Below are 23717 nucleotides of genomic sequence, written 5' to 3' on the forward strand. Positions count from 1 at the left end.
CAATGGGCACCTGCCGTCTGGTGGAGCCCAGCAAGAGGTACCCTTGCACTGGGTCCCCCCGCTGAGATTGTGGGATTGTTTGTCACCACAGTGGAATCAAACCCGACCCGACATAGGTGGTGATCTGGGGAGTCTGAAGCTCATCGAATCAGAGACCTGTGTTGGGGCGCCTGGGGAGCCCCACCGGTCAAGCGTCTGACTCGTGGTTTTTTGCTCAGGTCATGATCTCACGGTTCGTGGGTTCGAGCCCCGTGTCAGGCTCTGTGCTGACAGCGCAGAGGCTGCTTGGGATTCTCTCTCTCTCCCTTTGTCTCTGCCCCTCCCCTGCTCTCTCTCTGCCCCTCCCCTGTTCTCTATCTCTCTCAAAATAAATAAACTTAAAAAAAATCAGAGATCTCCCTCAGGTCCGTCATCCATATCTTCTCTCTCCACGGCCCCTCCACACCTTCCCTGGACCCCGTGTCCCTTGACTTCAGGGCTAGCCTCCCTACCTCCTCTAGAGGCAAATTCTGTGTCTGACCGAACCCTGGTCACAGCCTCTCTGTGGCCAGAGTCACAGTGTCTTCGGACAGTGACAGGTAACAGTCCCTCCATCCCTACAGCGCCGGTGGCAAGGGAATCAATCACACGGACTTCCTGTCACAGTAACTGGGGGCCCATCCAGAGAGTCACCCAGGCAAGGGCTCTGCCGGGCTGCGGAGTCTCACCCCCTGCAGACAACCCCCCGCGTTCATAGCCAAGTGGGGACCCACTTGCTGCCATGGCCACCAAGTTGGAGATGCCAGAAAGGGGCTGCTGTACAAACACAGCTCCGTGGGCTCAGGACCGACGGCACCCCCTGAACTGCCAGCCCAGGGCCCCCAGGGCCACGGCTATGTCAAAACTCTGGAGCAGCCACTGACCTACAGATGCAGAGGGAAGCACTGCCCGTCCCTGTCCCCATCAGGCCCGAGAATCTTCTCCCTATTCAACCAAACCCCTTCTCCCTTCATGAGTGGGCGGGTGGAAGGGGACGAGGGTCAGGGCAGGAAAGGGATCAGGTTTTCACATCAGAGAAGAGACCTCCCCCCGCCCCCCACTATGGGCCACTGTGCACGAGGAGGTGTGTTTGGGGCTGTCTCACTGGCAGGTTCCAACCAAAGAATTTAGCCCAAATCCCCCGGTTTTGTTCACTTTAGAACAAGATCAAAAGGCTAAGAACCACCCAGAGGCAGCCCTTTGTGGCCAGGATGGTGGCCGAGGCTGGACGCTCGGGCGTCCTTAAACTTGGGCTTTGACTTTGAACAGCAGGATGCGGCGTCAGAGCACACTCAGGCTCTCGGTTCCGGCTCAGGTCATGATCTCACGGTTCGTGAGTTCGAGCCCTGCGTCGGGCTCTGTGCTGACCGTGAGGCACCTGCTTGGGATTCTCCTGCTCTCTCTCTCTCTCTCTCTCTCTCTCTCTGCCCTTCCCCTGCTCATGCTGTCTGGGCAGCCTGTCCCTCCAGAAAGCCAGACACTCCTTGGTGGCGACCAAAGTGAGCATCGGAAAGCATGCCCGTACTAAAAATGCCCCCCGAGCCGGAGAGGGAGGGACGGAGGTGGGTCACTGGAATCTGGTTCCCAGAAAGCCAGCTCGGAGGAAAAGTTTCTGGGGAGAGACACCCAGCTGCACGTAGGATTCTGCCCGGGCTCTGGGAACGTCTGGGGACAGGATGTGGGGAAGAGGCTGGCGGCCATCAGCCGGGGGCTTCCTCCAGCCTACACGCTGGACCCCTGTATGGCCTGGAAGGCGACCCACATCGTGGGGAGCACCCAGCCTCTCTCTCTTCCCAGCTGGCCTTGAGCAAGTGCGTCAGCCTCAGTGGCCCAAACGTCTCAGATAAACGGGCCAGACAAGAAGACCTGGAAAGTCCCTTCCAGGGTTGACGTTCCAGGATCCGCTTCCCTCACGGCCGCCGTGTCCCCAGACACAGTCATCGGGAAGCAGCAAACGATCCTTCGGGTGGTTTCGGGCAGGGCTGGGAGAGGAACCCCGATGTGTCAGCATGACTGGGGACCGGGGGGGGGGGGGCTTCGTGGGGGAGCACGGAGCCCGGAGAGGTGGTGCGAGCCAGGATGGGAAGGTGCCAGGCCCCTTCAGGGCATGTGTTTGAGGACTGGAGACAAAGCCAAAGTGGCTGAGATAAGGTGACAAGGGGTGGGCGCAAGATGGTCCCGCCCAGTGCCCAAGCCCACAGGAAGTCCTCGGGTTCGATTCTAAGGGCACTACCGTCTTATGCTCTGGCGAGTTTTAAGCAGGGAAGTGACCCCATTTGGTTTTTTTTTCCTTCTGTGTCCTGGGGGGTGGGGCCCCAAGGCTCGCTCCCTGCCTTGCAGGGCTGGGGCGGGGTGAGCAGAGGGGCCCCCAGCAGCGAGGACTCAGCTTCCTGTGTGGGTGGCCGTTGCGAGCCGAGCCAGCGAGCTCGCATCCCTCCCAGGTGCCTCCCCTGCTCTCTGGTCCAGCCCTGGCCCAGGAGAACCAGTTCGGCAGCCGGGCGAGCATCTACCCAGCGTCACGCATCCATGTTTCGGCCCGGCCGCGTTCTCACGCCTGTCCCGTCCGTGTCCCCAGCCACGCTCGCATCCCCTCCGCCCTCATCTGCGTCTGTTTCCCTCAGAGATCTAATTCCCCACTCGAGACTCTGGCCCCGATCAAACGCAGAGGCGCCGCTCCTGCGTGTTTTGGGGGGGACAGGGGGCTCGGCTGAGCGGAAATTGGAGGAGGCAGCTTCGGGGGCCGCCGTTTGTGATGACCCCCAGACACTGCTCCCCGCGACAGCTCCCTGCCCTGGTCCCGCTCCCCACACCCCACTCTCTCTGCCGCTGGATTCGGAGGTTAAGGCGGGTCTCTCACCGCTGCGGCCCTGGACTCTGCCCCAGGGGGGCCTGGAAAAGCCACCGTGGAAACCCCTGATTCCCGCAAGCTGCCCCGCCCCGCCTGCTCTTCACCCAGATTAGCCGCCCCCTGGGGGCACAGTCTCGAGGAAAGAGGTGCGGCTGCAGGGTGGGAGGCTGGGAGAGCGCATGGAATTTGCATCTTAGGATACAAATTGGCACCATCAGGATCCTCCCGCCCCCCCCCCCACCCAGGAGTCATCTGGGTGGCAGAGCGGAGCCCAGAAGGGCAGGCCTGACCTGCCTGACAGCTCCTGTCCTCGGCCCAGGGCAGCCCTGTGCCCAGGCAGAGGAGCCAGCACTGCCAGCCACTCAGCACAGGCGCGACTGCCGCCAGCCTTCTCCCCGTTCCTGCCCCCATCCCCTTACCCTGTTCCTCTCCCCGCCTCCCCCCTCCCCTCCCCGCCATGCCTCACGCTAACCCCAGTCCAGCTCTCCTCTCTGAGTCTTACCAATTCCTGTCCCACCACGGATGCGCTTCCCAGCCCTCACCTTGTCATCACCAGCCCATCGAACTATTAAGAATCATGTGTCAGGGCGCCTGGGTGGCTCAGTGGGTTGAGCATCTGACTCTTGGTTTCGGCTCAGGTCACGATCTCACGGCTTGTGAGTCTAAGCCCCACGTCGGGCTCTGTGCTGACAGCATGGAGCCTGCTTGAGATTCTGTGTCCTTCTCTCTCTGCCCCTCCCCTGCTTGCTCTCTATCTCTCTCAAAAATAAATAAACATTAAAAAAATAAAAAGAATCATGTTTCAAGAGTCACCCAGGTGCCAGGTACTGTGCCAGGAGATGGGGAGAAAGTCCATGTAAATGACAATCTAATCTAGGGGAAGATGGGCATCAATCAAAGATGTTAGCTATGGTACCCTGAGAGCCATTAATAGTTACATTTAGCCTTCCCTGATGAAGCAATGATCACGTTAAGATCAGAAGGGAGAGGAAACTTAACCAGGTCCAAGAGGTAGAGTGGGATAGCATGTGCAAAGGCCCTGTGGTTGGAAGGGGGGGGGTTCTGACCTCACTTCCTTCCTATCTTTACTCAAAAGTCCACTTGTCAAAGAGTGCTTCCCTGGCCCCTCTGTATCTAATGTTTGCTTCCTTATACATTTTTTAATATATATTTTTTAAATGTTTATTTATTAGGAGAGAAAGATAGAGTGTGAGTGGGAGAGGGGCAGAGAGAGATGGAGACGTAGACTCCAAAGCAGGCTCCAGGCTGCTCCAGGCTCCGAACTGTCAGCACAGAGGCAGATGTGGGGCTCGAACTCTCGGAGTGCGGGATCACAATCTGAGCCAAAGTCGGACGGTTAACCGACTGAGCCACCCAGGTACCCCATCCCTGATACTTTTTTAAAAAATGTTTATTTATTTATTTTTGAGAGAGAGAGAGCGCACTTATGCATAGGAGTGAGCAGGGGAGGGGCAGAGAGGGAGAGAGAGAATCCCAAGCGGGCTCAGCGCTCGGGGCTCGATCATCTCACAACCGTGAGATCATGACCTGAGCCGAAATCAAGAGCCGCACACTTAACCGACTGAGCCACCCAGGCACCCCTGCTCCCGTGCATTTTATCACGTCCATCCCTGCTTTGTTTTTTCTCTTCAACGCTTGTCACTATGTAGCATGAGATTTCATTTCCTTCGTCAGCGCACAGCATTTATCTGTGTCCTCTGCTAGAATGTAAGCTCCAGGGGGAAGGGCAGTAATTTGCTTTGTTTACAGTGTGTGCCTAGGGCCTGACATCGTGCCTGCTGGGCACAAAGTAGGGGCTCCGTTAGCATCTGCTGGTGGTGACCGGAAGGCACGTAGTCCAGACACAAGAGAGCACAGGGGACCCGGGGGAATGAGGTCTATGAGGCCGTGGGAACTACATCACTACCCAGAAGGCCGGAGGGAGTCACTGCCAGGCTTGAGCTGGGGTTGGACGGGGTGCGGGTGACCTGAGCACAGCTGGGTCTTACAAAGGTCATTTCACTCTTGGGGCGCCTGGGTGGCTTAGTCGGTTAAGCGTCCGATTTTCGCTTGGGTCATGATCTCGTGGTTCGTGGGTTCAAGCCCCGCATCGGGCTCTGTGCTGACTGCCAGCTCAGAGCCTGGAGCCTATTTCAGAGTCTGTGTCTCCCTCTCTCTCTGACCCTCCCCTGCTCACGCTGTCTCTCTCTCTCTCTCCTAGAAATAAAAACAAACAAACAAACAAACAAACAAAAAACAAAGGTCATTTCACTCCTAAACTCCAACTTCATCCCATTCCTCACCCAATCCAGAACCTTCTGGAATCTTCTCTCCATCTCAGAATCCCAGCCCGCTTTGGCCCTACCTTGGCCCCCAGGGCGCTGTGTGACCTTCCCTCGGCGGTGAGGAAGGATGACCGTTCAGAGGGCATCTGAGATGGTGCTTCCTGGCTGGCACGAGCTGTCCCTAAGGGCAGAAAGATAGAAGGCAGGTCTGGGCAGGGTGGATGGGAGTGTGACCCTCCCCTCACTCTCCCACCCTCTCTCATAATCTAACGGCGGTCCCCACACCTCTCTACACTCAGCTCTGTCATGCCCCTCCCCGCCCCCCAGTCTGCGTGCCTCTTGCGTCTGCGATTCTATGGGACACTAGCCCCCAACCCCACCTCCCTTCCCGCTCTGGATTTTCTGCAGAGCACTTCCTGTCCAATCAGACAAATGATTGTTTCCTTCTCTTCCGGCTTCAGGAAGCTCTGTGAGTATTTCGCTTCTTCGGTGCATCTGCACACCTAGAACGGTGCCTGGAGCTCTGTGTGCTCCAGAAACATCCAGAAACATCTCCTGAAGGCAAGAAGGAATGATTTGCTTCCAGACAAACCCAAGTTTCTTGGAGCACAACCTTGATTCCAATCCTCTCCTCAGCTTCATGGGGGATTTTTTGTGTGTGGGGGGGGATTGAGGTGGGGGAGGCAAGGATGAGTACTTTATAAAATTAAAGAGGAGCATCTGTGGGCCTCAGTTGGCTAAGTGTCCGACTCTTGATCTCAGCTCAGGTTATGATCTCGCAGTTCGTGGGTTCGAGCCCTGCATTGGGCTCTGTGCTGACAGCTTCGAGCCTGGAGCCTGCTTCGGATTCTGTGTCTCCCCCCACCACCACCCCCCATCTGCCCCTTCCCCAGCTCGTGCTCTGTCTCTCTCTCGAAAAAATAAATAAAACATTAAAAATTAAAAAAAAAAAAAAAGACAGTTGCATGGTTTTGTCCGTCCTCAAGTTTCCTATGAATGGAATGATACAACATGTACCCTTTTACGTGTGGCGTCTTTCACTCAATCTTTGTCGGATTCAGCCACACTGTGGTTTGTTGGTTTGTTTGATTGCTTGTTTTAAATTGTGGTGTAGGGGCGCCTGGGTGGCTCAGTCGGTTAAGTGGCCGACTGCAGCTCAGGTCATGATCTCAAGGTTCGTGGGTTCGAGCCCCGCGTAGGGCTCTGTGCTGACAGCTCGGAGCCTGGAGCCTGATTCAGATTCTATGTCTCCCTCTCTCTTTGACCCTCCCCTGCTCAACTGTCTCTCTCTTTCAAAAATAAATAAAGATTTAGAAAATTAAAAAATAAATAAATAAATTGCGGTGTAGGATTCCGTGATGATGAAACTACAGATTACACGACAACCCCTTAGCGTATGTCTTGTGCCCCCAGTTTTGCTCCAACTGTCATCTAGTTGTGTGTGCGCCCCCCACGCCCCCTCCTCAGCTGATCCTGGCCCTGCAGGAAGAGACAGACACCCTCTCTCCCTCCCTGATCACCCCTCCCTGGAGCCTCTCTGCGCCCTAGCATCCCGAGGTCAGGTCACCACCTGCCACCCTTCTGCTCAAGGGCGCTGGAGCAGGAAGGTGAGCTATCTTTGCCCGCTGTGGCCACAGCCTGCCCCTCGGCCCGGGGAGGAATGGCCAGGCAGCAGGCGTTGGACGGGAGTTTGTGTCGGGCTCTGTACCCTCGCTCCCACCCACTGGGGGCCCCAGAACCAATGCCGGTCACCCCGCTGCCCGTGGGTCTGCTTAGCAGGGGTGTCTAGTGCTGCAGCCCATGGGGCGGGCAGAAGGAAGGTGCTTATTAGGCTGATAGAGATCTGGGGGCCCCGCCCAGCCCTGTCCCTCACTTCCCTGGGGCCCTGGCTCAGGCTGGACTGGCCCCCCCCGCCCTGAAGCCTCCTTCATTCAGGGATCTTCCGTCCGCCCTCTCAGAAGCAGGCCCAGCGCCCAGCCAGCTGCTCCTCCCTGCTGGCTCCGAAGGCCACTGCCAGCAGCCCAGACGCCTGCTCACCCGCCAGCCAGCCCCACCCCTGCCTGCCCGGCTCGCAGCCCGCAGATCTGGGAGATCTGGGCTCCAGGCTGCCTGGGGGGTCAGACGTCCTTGCCTCATCTCTCCCTCTGAGGAGGCTGGCCCCGTCCACGTCTCCCCGTGTGGCTTCCCCTGCCCGGCCTGGGCCCCTGTGCGGCGCCCCCGACGGCGTCTGGACTCGAGCCCCCCCTCCCGCCTCCTGAGGAGTAGCCATGGCCACCTACAAAGTCAAGGTGGCCACAGGTACCGACTTCTTGTCGGGAACGGTGGACTCCATCTCGCTGACCATGGTGGGGACCCAAGGAGAGAGCCACAAGCAGCTGCTGAACCATTTTGGGAGAGACTTTGCAACTGGGGCGGTGAGTCCATGCATGCGTGTGGTTTGTGAGTGTGTGTGAGTGTGTGTACATGTACATGTGTCTGTGTGTGTGGAGTGTGTACGCGTGTGTGTGACCTGTGTGTTTTGTCGGCGATGTGTGTGTATGAATTGTGGTGTTTGTGTATATGTGCGTGCTGTTGAGTGTGTGTATGCATGTGTGGGATGTGTGTGCGGTGTGAGTGTGTGTGTGCACAATGTGCGTATGAGGTGTATGTCTGAGTGCGTATGTGGTGTGTGTGGTGGAGTGTGTATATGTGTGTGGTATATGATTGTGTGGTGGAGTGTACATTTGTGTCTGTGAGTATGTGAATGAGTGTGTATGAGTGTGGCGTGAGTGTGAGAGTGTTCTGTGTGAGTGTGTGCACAGTGTGAGTGTGGGTGTGCCTGGGGAGCATGAGCAGGGGTGGAAGTGTGCAGGGGAGGGAGACAGCTGTGGGGAGACATGGCTGGGGGGGCTCTGAGAGCAGTGGCTCCAAGGGCAGCTCCAGACGCCCCCCCCCCCCACCTGGTTCCAGCGTCTGCTCTCTGGGCCACCCTGCCTCACCCCTGTCTGTCATCCCCCGCCCCAGTGTGGTCATTTCTCCTCTCCCCTCCCCATGGCCCCTCCCCCCATATCTCATCCCTCCTCATGGCCCCTCCCCCTTCCTCATCCTTCCCCATGGCCCCTCCCCCTTCCTCATCCTTCCCCATGGCCTCTCCCTCTCCCTCATCCCTCCCCATGGCCTCTCCCCCTCCCTCGTCCCTCCCCATGGCCTGTCTCCCCCCCATCCCTCCCCCTGGCCTGTCTCCCCTCCCTCACCCCTCCCCATGGCCCCTCCCCCTCCCTCCCCTCTCCCCCTGGCCTGTCTCCCCTCCCTCATCCCTCTCCCTCCCACCCTTACCCTTCCTAAAGTACGTTGCATCATTACTGGCTTAAATGCACGTTGGATTCTCTGTGACTGACAATGGCATCAGACCAGCCTGTCCAGCGGGGCCCGGCTTCCGTGACGGAAGGCTCCCTTTGCTGGACCCTCAGCCCTGATTCTGAGTCAGGTCCAGCCACCCGCTGCTACACCTCCTAACTGGTCACTGTGTCTATGTGGCCACTTCTGTATCTCCATATCTTCATCCACAAGCAGGAGAAAAGGGGGCTGGCGGGACCGGCTTGCCCACTAAGCCTGTAGGAGATCTGGGGGGCCCTGGACCCCACCTGGGCCCCTTTGTAGTCACCCCCCGGGGAGCCGTGTGGCCTCCTGCAGCCTCAGGTGGCCGAGGAGGGGTGGGAGGTGCAGCTGCGGAGGGTGGCTGTGAATGGAGGGGGGGGATCCTTCCTGTTCAGCCCTGGGTACATGGGCCCAGCAGGTGACAGCCAACTGGGAGTGGGGAGGAGGACCCAGGTCAAGATCAAGTCATCCCAGCCCAGCGAGGTCAGCAGGGGCCCCCTCACCGGAGCGGAGCCTGGGCCTCGTCCCGCCTGCTCACCCAGCCGTGTGCTCCGCCAGGTGGATGAATACACCGTCCGGTGCCAGCAGGACCTGGGGGAGCTCATCATCATCCGTCTACACAAGGAGCGCCACTCCTTCTTGCCCAAAAACTCCTGGTACTGTAACTATGTGCAGATCTGTGCGCCCGGCGGCCGCGTCTACCACTTCCCCGCCTACCAGTGGATGGATGGCTACGAGACCCTGGCACTCAGGGAGGCCACAGGCAAGCCCTCGGCACCCCACCCCTGCTTCCCACCTGCCTGTCACCTGCCGGGCCCCCACAGGGACTCCTGGGAACACCTGACGCTCTCACGCGTCACCCTCGGTCACTGTGGGCCCGGCTCAGGGCTGCAGCCTCTGCAGGGAGACAGGTCGGAGGCTGGGGCCACCCTCAGCGTCTCAGGACCCCAGGTCCGGGCTAAAGACAAGCGTGCTCTCCACTAGCTCCCCCTGCAATCCCGCCCCTGACTCCTGCCACTGTACGGAGGTCCCGGGTGCCCTGAGCATAGGCCTCGGGGGCCCCGTCTATGCCCAACGGCATGTCCTGCTGCTCCAGAAAGATCCCCGTTACCCCAGCGAGGTCTGTTCCTGCAGCAGGCGCCTCGTCACCGATAGGGAGGCCCCGTCGTCCCCGCTGCTGCCTGTTCTGTTTGGAAGGCGCGTTAGCTCATCGGGTCTCCATAAGATAGAGCGTGAGGGTCCGAACCTTGTTATGGGGGCCCTGGGCGTGTGTCCGAGCATTTTGTAGACTTGAGGGGATGTTCTATTGCCCCAAAGGGCTCCCCACCGCCCCAGCAGGCCACCGTATATCCCTAACAGGGCTCAGTGCTGCTCCGGAAGGTCCCCCTTCATGCAGCAAGGCCCCATCACGGCCCAGCACGAGGCCCTTCCCGGTGGCGGGCTGGCTGGCTTCTCCCTGGTGCCTGGTCAAGGCCGCCCAGGCGCTCGGTTGCTCCCCTGGGAGAGGGACAGGGGGCGTCTGAGCTCCTCGCGTCTGCCCCCGGCCACTGCCCTTGTCTGGTGGCCGTGGCTCTGCTTCCTAATATGTGGCCACTACGTGGGGGCTGCACGCTTGTCTTCTTTTGTCATCTTGGCCCCACCGTCCAGCTTCCGGTTAGCCTCCCTCCCGGTGGACAGGAGGGCAGAGCACAGATGTGGGGGTCCGGCGGGAACTTGGGGCTCCACCGCACCAGCAGCTGATCACCCTCCTCGTCTCTCGTGTCCCCCGGAGCAGGCGAACAGAGCCGGAGCTGGGGAAGGAGGCGGGGGCAGGGAGACGCAGGCCCGGGGGAGGGTCTCACCGGGGAGGCGGGAGCACCTCCGCGTGGCCCCAGGTCTGAGCGCATGGGCGCAGGGGAAGGGCAGGGGCTGGGCGGCCGGGCAGGAATGGGGCCGGGCGGGGCAGCGGCCTGTAAAGCGGGGCAGGGAGGCCTGAGTCACGGGCTGGGCCCTTGCAGGCGCACGGCCCCCACCCCGGGGATGAAGCTGACCTGGGTCTCCGGGTTGGACGCTGTTCGCCCAGAACACAACACGGGCTGAGGGAGACCGAGGAAGGAGAGGGCGGTGAAGGGGGCCTCACGGGAAAACGACCCGGCTGCCACATAGGCACGTGCCAGCCTGGGACTTCCTGCTGGGACGCCGGGCAAAGACAGGCCTGGGTTCGGATCTCAGCTCCTCCACTTACTAGCTGGACATCTGTGTATACTTCGGATCTCTTCTAAGCCTCAGTGTCCCCCTCTGTAAAATGGGGCTAACAGCAGTACTGACTTCATGGGGTTGACATGCGAATCCAGTGACCTAGCCTCTAAAAGGAAACTTATTTATGTATTGTTTATTTATTTATTATTTTTGTTTTTATTTATAGGAGAAAGAGAGAGACAGCGTGAGCAGGGGAGGGTCAGAGAGAGAGGGAGTCACAGACTCAGAAACAGGCTCCAGGCTCTGAGCTGGCAGTCAGCACAGAGCGCGACGCGGGGCTCAAACCCACGAACCGCGAGATCATGACCTAAGCGAAAGTCGGACGCTTAACCGACTAAGCCACCCAGGCGCCCCTGTTTATTTATTTTTTTGAGAGAGAGCGAGAGCAAGCAGGGGAGAGGCAGGGAGAGTGGGACAGAGGTTCCGAAGGGACTCGAACTCACAAACTGTGAGATCTTGACCTGAGCCAAAGTCAGCNCGACGCGGGGCTCAAACCCACGAACCGCGAGATCATGACCTAAGCGAAAGTCGGACGCTTAACCGACTAAGCCACCCAGGCGCCCCTGTTTATTTATTTTTTTGAGAGAGAGCGAGAGCAAGCAGGGGAGAGGCAGGGAGAGTGGGACAGAGGTTCCGAAGGGACTCGAACTCACAAACTGTGAGATCTTGACCTGAGCCAAAGTCAGCTGTTCAACCAAATGAGCCACCCAGGCGTCCCTGAAAGGAGTTTTAAAAAGCCTTAAAGCCTTGGTGGTTGTTAGCGATGGTGGGTGAGGGGCCAGGAGCTGACTGCCTCTTTCAGAGCCCAGCTGATGGGTTTCTCTCTCTGTAACATTGACTTTTCTCCTTGTAAAACGAGCACCCCGATCTGGTCCCTTAGCTGAAACTTTGGGGGCCTGGGTGTTTTGAAATTCAGATTTCATTTAGAATCCGTGTGCACATATACATCTGTATCGATATATTCCATTCACACACTCCATACATTATGTCCTCCATCCATCAGCGCACCCCCAGTCAAACATTACGAATATTTCTGCAGCAAAAACTATGAGTAGTTACACCAAGTGAGTTCAGTAAAGACTGTGTATAGCCTCACGTTTTGCCCACCCAGTATTTGTGCCTAACGTGTGGAAAAGAGCAAGTAGATTTCTATTCTTTGGAATAGAATATTCTATTTGGAATAGTCTGAGACTTTGGAATCGTGGAAACTGGCTCTCCGGCCTATAAAAATAGTCACCTGCCTTCTAAGGTTGCTCCCGTGTGGATTAGATTATTATTAAAAAATTTTTTTTAATGTTTTATTTCTTTCTGAGAGAGAGAGAGAGAGAGAGAGAGAGAGAGGCAGTGTGAGCAGGGGAGGGTTAGAGAGAGAGGGAGACAAAGAATCCAAAGTGGGCTCCAGGTTCTGACCTGTCAGCACAGAGCCCGACCCGGGGGCTCGAACCCACGAACCGTGAGATCATGACCTGAGGCAAAGTCGGATGCTCAACCAACTGAGCCACCCAGGCGCCCCAAGATTATTATTATTTTTTAAAGTTAATTTATTTTGAGAGAGAGAGACATGAAGAGCAAATGAGGGGCAGAAGTGGGAGGGGGGTGGGGATCCTAAGCAGGCTCTGTGCTGTCAGTGCAGAGCTGGGCACCGGGGCTTGAACTCACAAACCGTGAGATCATGACCTGAGCCCAGATTAGAAGTGGACGCTTAACCAACTGAGCCACCCACATGCCCCTGGATTAAATTATTAATGGAAGTAAAGTGTAAGTGTTTACCAAGTGTCTGGTACCTAGTAAGCGCTAAATAACTGTTCTTTAATAGAGTTTTAGTGGGTCCAGAAAACGGGCCACCTTGAAGCAGCAGGCCCAGCTTCAAGGTAGAGAGAGAGGGTGCAGGGTGGTCCTTGATCCTTTAGTCTGAGTTTTTGGGAGGAGACGCGCCCCCTCTCCCTGGGTAAACCTTCCCCATCCTGGTCTGCGGGCCCCCAGAGCCCGTCTAGAGCAGCTGAGTTCTGATCCTCGACCTGGGCAGGGGTCAGACCTTGAGCCTCCCCTTCCCTCTCCCTGCAGGAAAGACGACTGCAGACGACACGCTGCCGATCCTTCTGGAGCACCGACGGGAGGAGATCAGAGCCAAGCAGGACTTCTACCAGTGAGGAGAGGGCGGCAGGGGCTGCTGGGCGGCAGGGGGTGGGGGGTCGTGGCTTGGCCTGCGGTCCCGGCTTGGTGCATGCGCATCAGGGCCCACCGTCTCGGCTTCTCTCTGCAGCTGGAGGGTCTTCGTTCCTGGCCTGCCCAACTACGTGCACATCCCCAGCTACCGCCCACCCGCCCGGAGAAACCCCAACCGGCCCGAGTGAGGACCCGAGGCTGCCCTGGGGCCCGGCCTTGGCTCACGCCTGGGCTCCGCCCCCTCCGCGCCCCCCCACCCCCCACCCCCCACCCCAGGGCCCCCGCAGGTGCCCGGCCCCAGCAGCGCTCTCTCTCCCACAGGTGGAACGGCTATATCCCCGGCTTCCCGATTCTCATCAACATCAAGGCCACCAAGTTCCTGAACTCAAACCTCCGCTACTCGTTCGTCAAGACGGCCTCATTCTTCTTCCGTCTGGGGCCCATGTGAGTGTGCGCGGGGGAGGGTCCCTGTCCCCGCTCTGCGCCTGCGGTCACCGGTCACCGCGGGCTCGGGACGGCCCTGCGGGCGGGCGGGCCACCCCGGGAGGTGGTGCCCCGCCCCCGCCCCCCCGCCCCCCTCGGGGTGCTGGCGGCCGCCTCTGAGCGTCTCCCCCTCGAACCCCGTCCCTAGGGCGCTTGGCTTCAAACTCCGCGGCCTGGTGGACTGCAAGCATTCGTGGAAGAGGCTGAAGGACATCAAGAAAATTTTCCCCTCCAACAAGTCGATCATCTCCGGTATGCGGGGCATCGCGAACCGAACCCAGGGGGCGCGGCGGCCTTTGGGGGAGGGGCCGCGGACGCGGAGGGCGGGGGGACCCGGGAACGAAGGGACCAGCGGGGCGGGAGCGCCCTCTGGCGGCGTCACGGAAAATGCAGCCCTGGGCGCCCCCTCCCCGGCTCCAACGGAGGCTGGGGGCTTCCCGGGGTCGGTGGTCTTCCTCTGTCCAGGGCCTCAGCACCATGCCTCACTGTCCCTGAGGGGGGCCGGGCCGCGTCGTGACGCCCTCGCCGCCCCTCCCTCCCCAGAGTACGTGGCCGAGCACTGGGCAGAAGACAGCTTCTTCGGGTACCAGTACCTCAACGGCATCAACCCAGGGCTGCTGCGCCGCTGCACGCGGATCCCAGACAAGTTCCCCGTCACAGACGACATGGTGGCCCCGTTCCTGGGCGAGGGGACGTGCCTGCAAGCGGAACTGGAGGTGAGGCCCAATCCGGAGGAGACCCCTGGGCTCCCCCACTCTCCCCACCGCCCAGAGTGCCATCGGCTCCCGTGTTCCCCACTCGGGTCTCTGGCCAGTCCCTGCTCTTGGGGGCCCCGGGCCCTCCGCACCCCGGGCGTGGGTCCCAGGTTCCCGCACGGTGCCCACCCGCCCTCCCCTTCCGGCCCCTTCCAGAAGGGGAACATTTACCTGGCCGACTACCGCATCCTGGAAGGCATCCCCAGCATTGAGCTCCACGGGAGGAAGCAGCATCACTGCGCTCCCCTCTGCCTGCTGCACTTTGGCCCGGACGGAAACATGATGCCAATCGCCATCCAGGTGCCCGCGGGGCAGGCGGGGGCGCTGTGGGCAGGGTGGTCAACCCCAGGGCCTGCTGTGTGGCCCTGCGTGTGCCTTGGGCCGAGGCGTCCCTACAATACCACGCGCTGCTCGTAGGCCTGTGTAAGAACTCGGCTCTCTGAGCGTGTACTTGTGTGCAAGTCCCCGTGCACTGAGTGCTGCATCCTGGGTGCGCATGTGCACAGAGGTGACCAGACGGGAACATGATTGGTGGCTCAAGCTTGTCTCTTTGGGTCCAGTCATTCATTTACTCGATAAAGCAACACCTGCTGTGGGCCAGCCCTCTGCTGGAAACACGGAGCCAATCAGTGTTCCTGGCAGGAAAGGGAAGTGAGGTCCTATGTTCCCAGGGGTCTCCACCAGCATCATATCCAAATTAGAAAAAGGCACCCCTCGGGGGAGGGGGTCAGCCAAGCCCTGATGTTCCTGACTCATTAGTAGAACAGCATAGGCTAGATTTCAGTGACTTCCTCTGCCCCAGGGGGTTGGGTACCCTTGTGCAGTGCACAACTCCTACAGCTGAACGGGGCGGCCTTGGGGTTGAAATAAGAGTCTTCTCAGTCAACTTGTGAGCTGCTTCTTCTTCTTCTTCTTCTCCTTCTTCTTTTTGAGTTTATTTATTTTGAGAGAGAGAGAGAGAGAGAGAAAGAGCACAAGCAGGGGAGGAACAGAGAGAAGGAGGGAGAGAGAGAGAGAAAAATCTGCCAGCGCAGAGCCTGACCCGGGGCTCGAACTCGCGAACCGCGAGATCAAGCCTGGAGCTGAAATCAAGAGTCGGATGCTTAACCGACTGAGCCCCCAGGCGCCCCTTGAGCGGCTTCTTAAGGAATGAGTGGGAGCTGCCAACTAGAGAGAGGGAGTGGGGGAAGGCGTTGCAGGCAGAGGGGACAGCGGGAGCAAATGTGGGGCGGGGGGAAGGGCCCTGGTGTGGTCCGGGGACCAGAGGGGGTGGAGTGTACGGAGTGGCGGGCCCGTGTGTGTGTGTGTGTGTGTGTGTGTGTGTGTCTGCCCTCACTTAACGCTCCCTCCTTGCCTGTCCCCAGCTCAGCCAGACCCCGGGGCCCGACAGCCCCATCTTCCTGCCGAGTGACTCCGAGTGGGACTGGCTGCTGGCCAAGACGTGGGTGCGCTACGCCGAGTTCTACTGCCACGAGGCCATCTCGCACCTGCTGGAGACGCACCTCATCGCCGAGGCCTTCTGCCTGGCCATGCTGAGGCAGCTACCCATGTGTCACCCTCTCTACAAGGTACGGCCGTGGCCTTGGGGGCCTCGGAGGGGCCCCTGCTCGCTCTGCATGGAGAGGGACGCCACTGAGACTTGGGGAGGCCGCCGGGGACCCCCCGAGAGAGGGCTCGGGGTGGAGACTTCCCAAAGTCAGAGGCTGTAGTGCGGCACAGGGAAGGGGGTGCCGCGGTGCTCTGGGGGGGGTAACCGCGGTCCCCTCCCCTTGGCTTTCCCCGGTAGCTCCTGGTCCCCCACACCCGCTACACCATCCAGATCAACAGCATCGGGCGCGCCCTCCTCCTCAACGAGGGGGGGCTGTCTGCCAGGGTAAGACACCCCCACCCCCACCCCCAGCGAGGCATCCGCTGCCCTGCCGGCCTTTGCGGGGGGACGAAAAGCTGGACTTCCCACTTGTCTTTAGATTGGGAGGGGGCACGGCCTGGGGGGGACCGGTTTACGGGGATGCAGAGGGGGGAGCCCGCCCGGAGCGCGGGAATCCACGGGGTGCGGGGTGGAGGGACGTCACCAGGCTGCGGGGTTGGCGGGGGGACCCTGCGGGCCTCAGCGTCGCCTCCTCCCTGACAGGGCATGTCCCTGGGCCTGGAAGGCTTCGCGGAGGTGATGGTGCGGGCTCTGTCAGAGACCACCTACGAGAGCCTCTACCTCCCCAACGACTTTGTGGAGCGCGGGGTCCAGGACCTGCCGGGGTATTATTACCGAGACGACTCCCTGGCGGTGTGGGACGCGCTGGAGAGGTGAGGCCGGGTCGGCGGTGGGTGGCACTTGGGGCAGACGCCCTCGGAGGCCAGGGCAGGCATGGGGGGCTTTTAAGGGCTTGACCCGAACCTGGGTGGGATGCTGTGTTGGCTTCTCTGCACGTGCCCGCCCCCAGGCCCGGGGCACGCTGGGGGAGGAAAGAAGAGTGGGGAGGGCAGGGGGAGGATCCACACTGAGGCCCTTCTCCCCCCCCCATCAGGTATGTGACAGAGGTCATCACCTACTATTACCCCTGTGACGCAGCCGTGGAGGGTGACCCAGAACTGCAGTCCTGGGTGCAGGAGATATTCAAGCAGTGCCTGCTAGGGCGTGAGAGCTCAGGTAGGGGCCTGGGGGCGGGGCAGCTGGGGGGGCGGGGCGGCTGGGGGGGCCCCTAGTCTTGTTGGGGGTCGAGGGGTCAAGTCTCGGAGAGGCTGGGGAAGAAAACGCGGCCGCCCATTGGTCCATGTGTGGACTCAGGGGCTGTGGGGCAAGGTGGTCTCTGTGGACTGAGATATGCAGCTCAAACAGGAAAGGGGAGGCGCCGACGGTCAGGAGGGCGGGAAGAGGCCTCCCAAGGTCAGCACGTGGGTATCGCCCCGCATCTGTGATGTGACAACGTTGTGCTGGTTACTAGGAGGCGAAGGGGATCAGAGGTGAAGGTGAGGTCACAGTCTCCGGGTGGGGGCGTCCACTCAAGTAAAGGGGCGGCTATGCTGTCTCAGGACTCTTGCGGGCGCGGAGGCACCTAGTTCGGCTTGAGGAAGGGTGGAGGAGGGAGAGAGGGAGAGGAGGGGAGGAGGAGCGAGCTGAGTCTAGCTTCGATGCAACATCCGGGCTAACATCCAGCTGGGAGCTGCAGAACGGGGAGGCTAGCCGGCAGGGGTGAGGGGTGGGGCTGAAGAGCTGCGGGTGGGCGCCAGAGTGTGCAGGGGGAGCTCTGGGAGCTCGGAGGTCCCGGCCACTGGTCTGCGGGCGGGGGGCTGGCCGGGCTGTCTGCGGGGCTGAGCTGGGGCTGAAGCCGCCAGCAGGGGCGGCCGCCTGGCCTGGTTCAGGAGGCTGGAATTACCCTGAGCACTAGAGGGAGCCAGAGAGGCGTCTGCAAGATCAGGTTTTTTACTTTTATTTTTATTTTTTTAAGTTTATTTTGAGAGAGAGAGAGAGAGCAGGAGCAGGGGTGGGGGGCGGGTAAGACGTAAGAGAAGCAGGCAGCTACATTAGGTGTGAGACCAAGAGCCGGGCTACTGAGGAATCCATCTGGGGTGGGTGCAGAGGCTCAGAAGAGAGAGGGGGGGGGGGGGGGGGGGGGGGCGGTGCTGTGCTGAGTCAGGGCAGGAAAGCCAGGATTCTTCCAAAGCCTTTCCCCTCCTGAGTCCCGGGACCAGAGAGTCCCCCCACCCCCCAACTTAGGGAGCGGGGAGAAAGATCTGAGGGTCCGACCTCAGACCGGTGCCTGGAGCGGCTCCAGAGGACCTGTGGTCAAGGCCAGCTGGGGTCGCCTGCCCAGGCTTGTGGTCTGGACGGGGGTGGGTGAGTGGGTGGGCGGCGGGAGGGGAGGAGGGGCTGGAGTTGCGGTCACAGGAGGGCCAAGCGGGCGGGATGAGCGCCCCAGGGAGGTGGCTGCTCCGAGGGGGGCCCGGACCCGCGGGAGCCGGGCCCGTTGGCGCCCTCTGCCGGCCATCCGGGACCGGGCGGGACTGACGCCTGGGGCCTCTCCGCGCCGCTCAGGCTTCCCCCAGCGCCTGCGGACCGTACCTGAGCTCATCCGCTACGTCACCATCGTCATCTACACCTGCTCCGCCAAGCACGCGGCCGTCAACACGGGGCAGGTACCTGGCGCCCCGGCCCGGCCCCAGCCCCAACCTCAGCCGTCATCCCCAGTCGCCGCCCCCCCCCCCAATCCCGAGTCCCAGCTTCCATCCCTAGCTCATTTAAACCCCCAGAGTCCCCGGGGGTGCCCTCAGACCCAGACCCCCTCCTCTGCCCCGCCTGCAGCTGGAGTACACGGCCTGGATGCCCAACTTCCCATCGTCCATGAGGAACCCCCCCATGCAGGCCAAGGGGCTCACCACTCGCGAGATCTACATGGACACGTTACCCGACGTGAAGACCACATGCATCACCTTGCTGGTGCTCTGGACCCTCAGCCGGGAGCCCGACGACAAGGTGCCCTGGGGCCGTGGGGGGCGGCGGGGGTGGGGTTACTCCGAGGGCGGGCAGAGGGCTGGGGGNGGGGGTGGGGTTACTCCGAGGGCGGGCAGAGGGCTGGGGGAGGGGGGGGGGTGCCGTGGGTGGGGGAGGGGAGCGGGAGAGAGGCTGCCGAGGGCGGGGCGGGGGCGGCGGGGGGGGTTACTCCCGAGGGCGGGCAGAGGGCTGGGGGCTGGGGGGGGTGCCCTGGGTGGGGGAGGGGAGCAGGAGAGAGGCTGCCAAGGGCAAAGGGCGGAGGGGGGGGCGGCTGGTCGCAGCTGCCCGGTTGCGTGTCCGCAGCGGCCCCTGGGCCACTTCCCCGACATCCACTTCGTGGAGGAGGCCCCGCGGAGGAGCATGGAGACCCTCCGCCAGCGCCTGGCCCAGATCTCGCACAACATCCGCCAGCGCAACAAGGGCCTCCCGGTCCCCTACTACTACCTGGACCCGGTGCTGATAGAGAACAGCATTTCCATCTAGGACGCGCTCCCGCCTCGCCTCGCCTCGCCTCGCCTGCACCTGTTTTCAAAAAAAAAAAGAAAAAGTCACTTCAAACAGCCGTGGGTCTGGCAGTGCGTGTGGCCATTCACGGGGGCCGGTTGTGGGGTGCGGGGGTGCGGCCTGAGGTGTCGCGGCGCTTCCACGGCGATGCCGTTCACCGCTGCGGGGTCCGGGCAGGTTCAGGGCGGCGCCGGGCCCCTCATCTGCCCCCGCCCCCCTCCCCCCCCACCCCGTGTCCCGTGAGATCCAGGCCAGGAGGCTCTGGAAGACAGTGATGTCCCCACCACCCTGGCTCCTCGGTGAAGTCCTGGGAGGTGACAAGGTGCTCCTGGGGACGGCAGAGGGAGGGCAGGCTGGGATCCCTGTACCCCGGCCGATACCCCTGCCCTGTCAACCCGGAGTGATTCTGGTCCCCTACCTGGGGACCCAGACCGCTGAGGGCCCCAGTTCACCAGAAAACCTACCCAAGGACAGAATGCCACCTGCGTCCCGCCCACGTAGGCAGACAGACCCCCCCCCCAACACTAGTCCAACTTGAAACATAAATTATCAGGGGCGCCTGGGTGGCTCAGGCGGTTTAGCATCTGACTTTGGCTCAGGTCATGAGCTCATGGTTCGTGAGTGAGTTCGAGCCCTGCATGGGGCTCTGTGCTGACAGCTCGGAGCCTAGAGCCTGCTTCGGATTCTGTGTGTGTGTGTGTGTGTCCGTCTCTCTGCCTCTCTCTCTCTCAAAAATAAACAGAAAAAAAAATTAAAAAATAAATTATCCATCTACCCAGGCAAAAGACGACCCTAAGCCCAGCCCCCCGCCCAGGCCAGCCGGCCCTAAGCTCCACCTACTAGGATTCCGTAAGACACTAAATCATTCCAGGCTCTGGCCACTGAGGAGCCCAGCCTGCTGAGTGCTCCCTCCCAGCAGCCCATTGTCCCCAGGATCCCTTCCCCACCCCCACCCACTCTTCTGGAACCTGAGAACTGCCCCTTTCTTGCCCCCACCCTGGGTCTTGCTTAGAGTCTCATTGCTGAGACCCCAGAGGTGCACATGGGCCCAGCATGTGGAAGTGACCTCAGGGAGTGAGTCTGTCAAGCCTTGTCCGGCCTTTGGTGGTAGGGGGTGGGGGTGGGGAACTGCATGGTGGGGGCAACATCAGGCATCCCCGCACTGAATTCGAACGGACCCCCCCCAAACTTGGTAAGCACGGAGTCGCCGGTGCCCGTTAGGCCCGTTCTTTCCCGTGACCCCGCTTACCCCCCGCCCCGGGTTTGGCATTGGCTTCTCTGAGCACCTGAGGGGGATCATGGTGCTCCCCAGGCCAAAAGGAACGTGTACCTGGGGGTGGGGTGGAGAGAAAAGAGCTGAGAGTCAAGGTCGGCTGCCCCAAGGGGGAGGAAAGTGAGGCCAGAGAAGGAAAATGCGCATGAACTGCGGGGCTCGCCTTCAGCCCTGGGGGCCTCCATCACCACCAGGGGGCGCCAGTCTAGGACCCGGGAGCCCCAGGGGTTTGCAGGTGTGTTTGGATTGCTTGCCAATGTTCCCATCTCAAGTTGAAGCAGCGGCCAACGTGTAAATATCAGGCGGTGTCTGGTTCCTCTTGAAAAATCTCAGGATCTGGTCACAGCTCTAGCTGGGTCCCCGTTGTCCCCATTGACACGGGTGACTTCTCCGCCGGCCACACAGGAGGTGGGTCCCTGCCCACCCTCAGCCCTTGCCATTTGCTGCTTGTAAATGCTGTAGACGTCTGTGTTCCTGACTCCTGAGACAGATCAAGCCACAGGGAAGAATCAGACACCGGGGCCGTCTGCGCCCGGACGGGAGGATTGGGTCCATCCAGGCCCCTGGTTCCCAAAGGGCAGAGCCCATCGGTGCTGCTCACCACGCACCCAGCCCCGGCCATCCAGGGCTCACAGACGGTTTGTGGATATAGTGCTTCAGCTGTGGGTGTTCATAGCGGCAGGATTCAAGGGGATTCAATTCAATTCAATCCCCCTGAGGATTCAAGGGGATGTAGGGCATGTGTTGGGCTCAAAGGGGCGGTGTTGGGTTAAGGAGAGAGGGAGAATCGGGGTGCCTGCCCCCCCAGTCTCATCTGTGCTGAGGAGGAAGAATGAAGGGGGGGCCGATTCCAGAGTGGCTGAGATGCCGCCGTGAACAGCACATTCCGCGGAAGAAACGGAGCCGCGAGAGGCCCATGAGCGGTGCTGTCGGAAATCTTGGTGCCCAAGGCAGGTCGTCATGCAGGTTAGTGGCGGGAGATGGGGACCCACAAGGAGACCAGACATCAAGCTTCTTAGGGTCTTAGAAGTCTGTTCTTAGGGCTTTCTGTTTAATTTTAATAATAACCTGTGAGATAGATGCTCTTCTAATCCCTGTTTTCAGATCAAGAAACAGGCACAGAGAGGGTAAGTGACTTGCTTAAGGTCACACAGCAGGGAAACAGGAGGAGGCAGGAAGGCAATGTGAAATAGCAGCATGTTGGGCAGAAGGTGTGGGGCAGTGAGTGAAGAAGCTCACAGAGATGTAGCTGAGGGTGAGGCTTGGAGCCCTCGGGCTCCAGGGGGGTCCTCACCTCTCCATGGCTGCCCAGATCCAGAGCACGTGGTCTGCACAGTAGTAATGGGCAAGATCCTGAGCCTCTCAGTCAGCCAGCTGCTGGGGCCGGAGGAGGGAGCGGAAGATGCCAGCCTCCGGCCCTTCGGTGATCAGCTCCAGGCACTCCACGGCAATGTTGACTGTCATGAACAGAGAGTCAGTCCCCGCCGCTCAGAGCCAAACCGCAGCCCCGCCAGACCCCCTCTTCTGGCCACCAGGCTCCCAGGCCTCCCGGCCCCTGACCTGGCTGATGGGCTTTCCCAGTGCAAAGTGTGGGCCCGCGTGTCGATGTCCAGGGACAGCGAGGAATGAGGGACAACCAGAGCCAGAGGTTTGATGAGGCAGCCACAGGGGCCCCACGGCTCCAGGCACTGGGAGGGGGTCCTCCCTACCTTGAAGATGGGTGTCCTGTGGGCAGCTGCCTCACATGGAGAGAAAAATGGTCTCCATCACTGAGTGGCCATCTGGTATACCAGAACGCACTATTGCACCCTGGTCTTGGCCAGGAGCCAGACCTCGGCCGTGTCACTGGGTAGGAAGATGGGGGTGTCTGGGCCAGGTGGCTGAGAGTGCCGGAGGTGGGGGGGGGGCTCACGGGGGAGGGTAGGCACCTGGCAGAAACTGGCTGCAGAAATGCAACCCATTCCCGTGGGCCTGGGGCCAAATCACGAGGTCGAGTTCCTTATTAGCTGCATTTCCTCAGGAATATTAACTTCTCTGTGACTCACGTTCCGCGCCTATAAAGTGAGGTTGATGGGGTTGTTCTGATGATTAAATGGGTTAATCTTGGTGAAAGAGAACAGAAATGGGATGCCGTAGGTGCAGTAGGAATGCTTCCTGGTCTGATTGTTTATAGTACAACGGAGAGGGAACGAGAGTTGAAGATGAATTGATCCAAGGCCACCTCGTTGGCAGAGCCTGGCTGAGGAGTCCCTGTACGAGCCCAGAGTCGCCCAGGTACCCGGTTGTGTGGGAGACCGGAAGGCTGGAAGGGAGTGTGGGGAGATGCCTCCCAGAAGGGGTTCTGTTTTTAACTGTTGGGAACATGGTCATATTGTCAAAGGTGCACGATTCATTTTTTAAATGTTTATTTTTGAGAGAGAGGGAGAGCATGAGCAGGGGAGGGGCAGAGAGAGAGAGAGAGAGATGGAGGATCCAAAGCAGGCTCTGCACTGTCAGCACAGAGCCCAATGCGGGGCTCAAACCCACAAACTGAGAGATCATGATCTGAGCTGAAGTCGGACACTTAACCGACTGAGCTACCCAGGTGCCCCCGGTAGAGTCCATTTTGAAACCCATGTGAAGGTAGTTTGTTCTCTGACACTGAATATCACAGCCTTCCCATCAAACTAGAGATCAGGGGGCACCTGGGTAGCTCAGTCCGTTGAGCATCCAACTTGGGCTCAGGTCATGATCTCACAGCTCATGAGTTCAAGCCCTGCGTTGGGCTATGTACCGACAGCTCAGAACCTGGAGGGTTCTGGTTTGGATTCTGTGTCTCCCTCTCTCCCTGCATCTCCCCTGCTCACTCAAAAATATTTTTAAAATGTTTACAAAAAAGATAGAGGACAAGATGGAAAAACTAGGAAGCAAACCTAATTGGATGAGGCGTGCTGATCCGCACTTGGAACAGCCCGACTGGGAAGAAGCAATCTTTCTGTTGTCGTGAGGATGCTACATCTTCCCCTTCATGCCCAGCCCTCCAAGGTCCCTGCCTTGCTGACCTGAATGGTGAGGGGCAGCAGGGGCCCGTCGAACTGGGAGGGGGTTGGGGGGGTAGCCAGGAACTGGGGCAATTCGTTAATGACGTTTGGCCAGAGGCCCAAGAGGGTGGCGTGGCCCACCAGGTACAGAGAGGAAGGGGGGAGGGGAGGGGGAGGGAGAGGAGGGGAGGGGAGGAGGAGGAAGAGGAGGGCTGAGGGAGGAGACAGCCCCGGGCTTTCTGGGGAGCTAGGGGGAGGGAGTGGTGGGTGTTACTCCGAACCCC

The 23717-nt window shown here is 60.2% G+C and overlaps 1 protein-coding gene across 1 annotated transcript; it reads left to right on the forward strand.

Moving 5' to 3' along the window:
• The first annotated feature begins 7360 nt into the window (after positions 1 to 7360).
• On the forward strand, positions 7361 to 19180 carry ALOX12B (arachidonate 12-lipoxygenase, 12R type). The gene is made up of 15 exons (XM_039231451.1): positions 7361 to 7565; positions 9067 to 9271; positions 12811 to 12892; positions 13010 to 13096; positions 13234 to 13356; positions 13544 to 13647; positions 13939 to 14111; positions 14307 to 14450; positions 15515 to 15718; positions 15937 to 16023; positions 16282 to 16451; positions 16673 to 16794; positions 18181 to 18281; positions 18448 to 18618; positions 18940 to 19180. The coding sequence occupies exons 1-15, from the start codon at positions 7419 to 7421 to the stop codon at positions 19117 to 19119; spliced, it is 2100 nt and encodes a 699-aa protein (XP_039087382.1). The 5' UTR covers positions 7361 to 7418; the 3' UTR covers positions 19120 to 19180.
• Positions 19181 to 23717: the final 4537 nt, after the last annotated feature.

This window comes from Hyaena hyaena, unplaced genomic scaffold, assembly GCF_003009895.1.
Source record: "Hyaena hyaena isolate Hyena2069 unplaced genomic scaffold, ASM300989v1 scaffold_58, whole genome shotgun sequence".
Classification (NCBI taxonomy): domain Eukaryota; kingdom Metazoa; phylum Chordata; class Mammalia; order Carnivora; family Hyaenidae; genus Hyaena; species Hyaena hyaena.

Bases quoted from the DNA above. Each gene is read 5' to 3' on its own strand.
- ALOX12B (XM_039231451.1), top strand. From the start codon at position 7,419: ATGGCCACCTACAAAGTCAAGGTGGCCACAGGTACCGACTTCTTGTCG. The intron at 14,451-15,514 runs GTGCCCGCGGGG...GCCTGTCCCCAG, and splicing joins TGATGCCAATCGCCATCCAG to CTCAGCCAGACCCCGGGGCC. The intron at 16,795-18,180 runs GTAGGGGCCTGG...CGCGCCGCTCAG, and splicing joins GCTAGGGCGTGAGAGCTCAG to GCTTCCCCCAGCGCCTGCGG.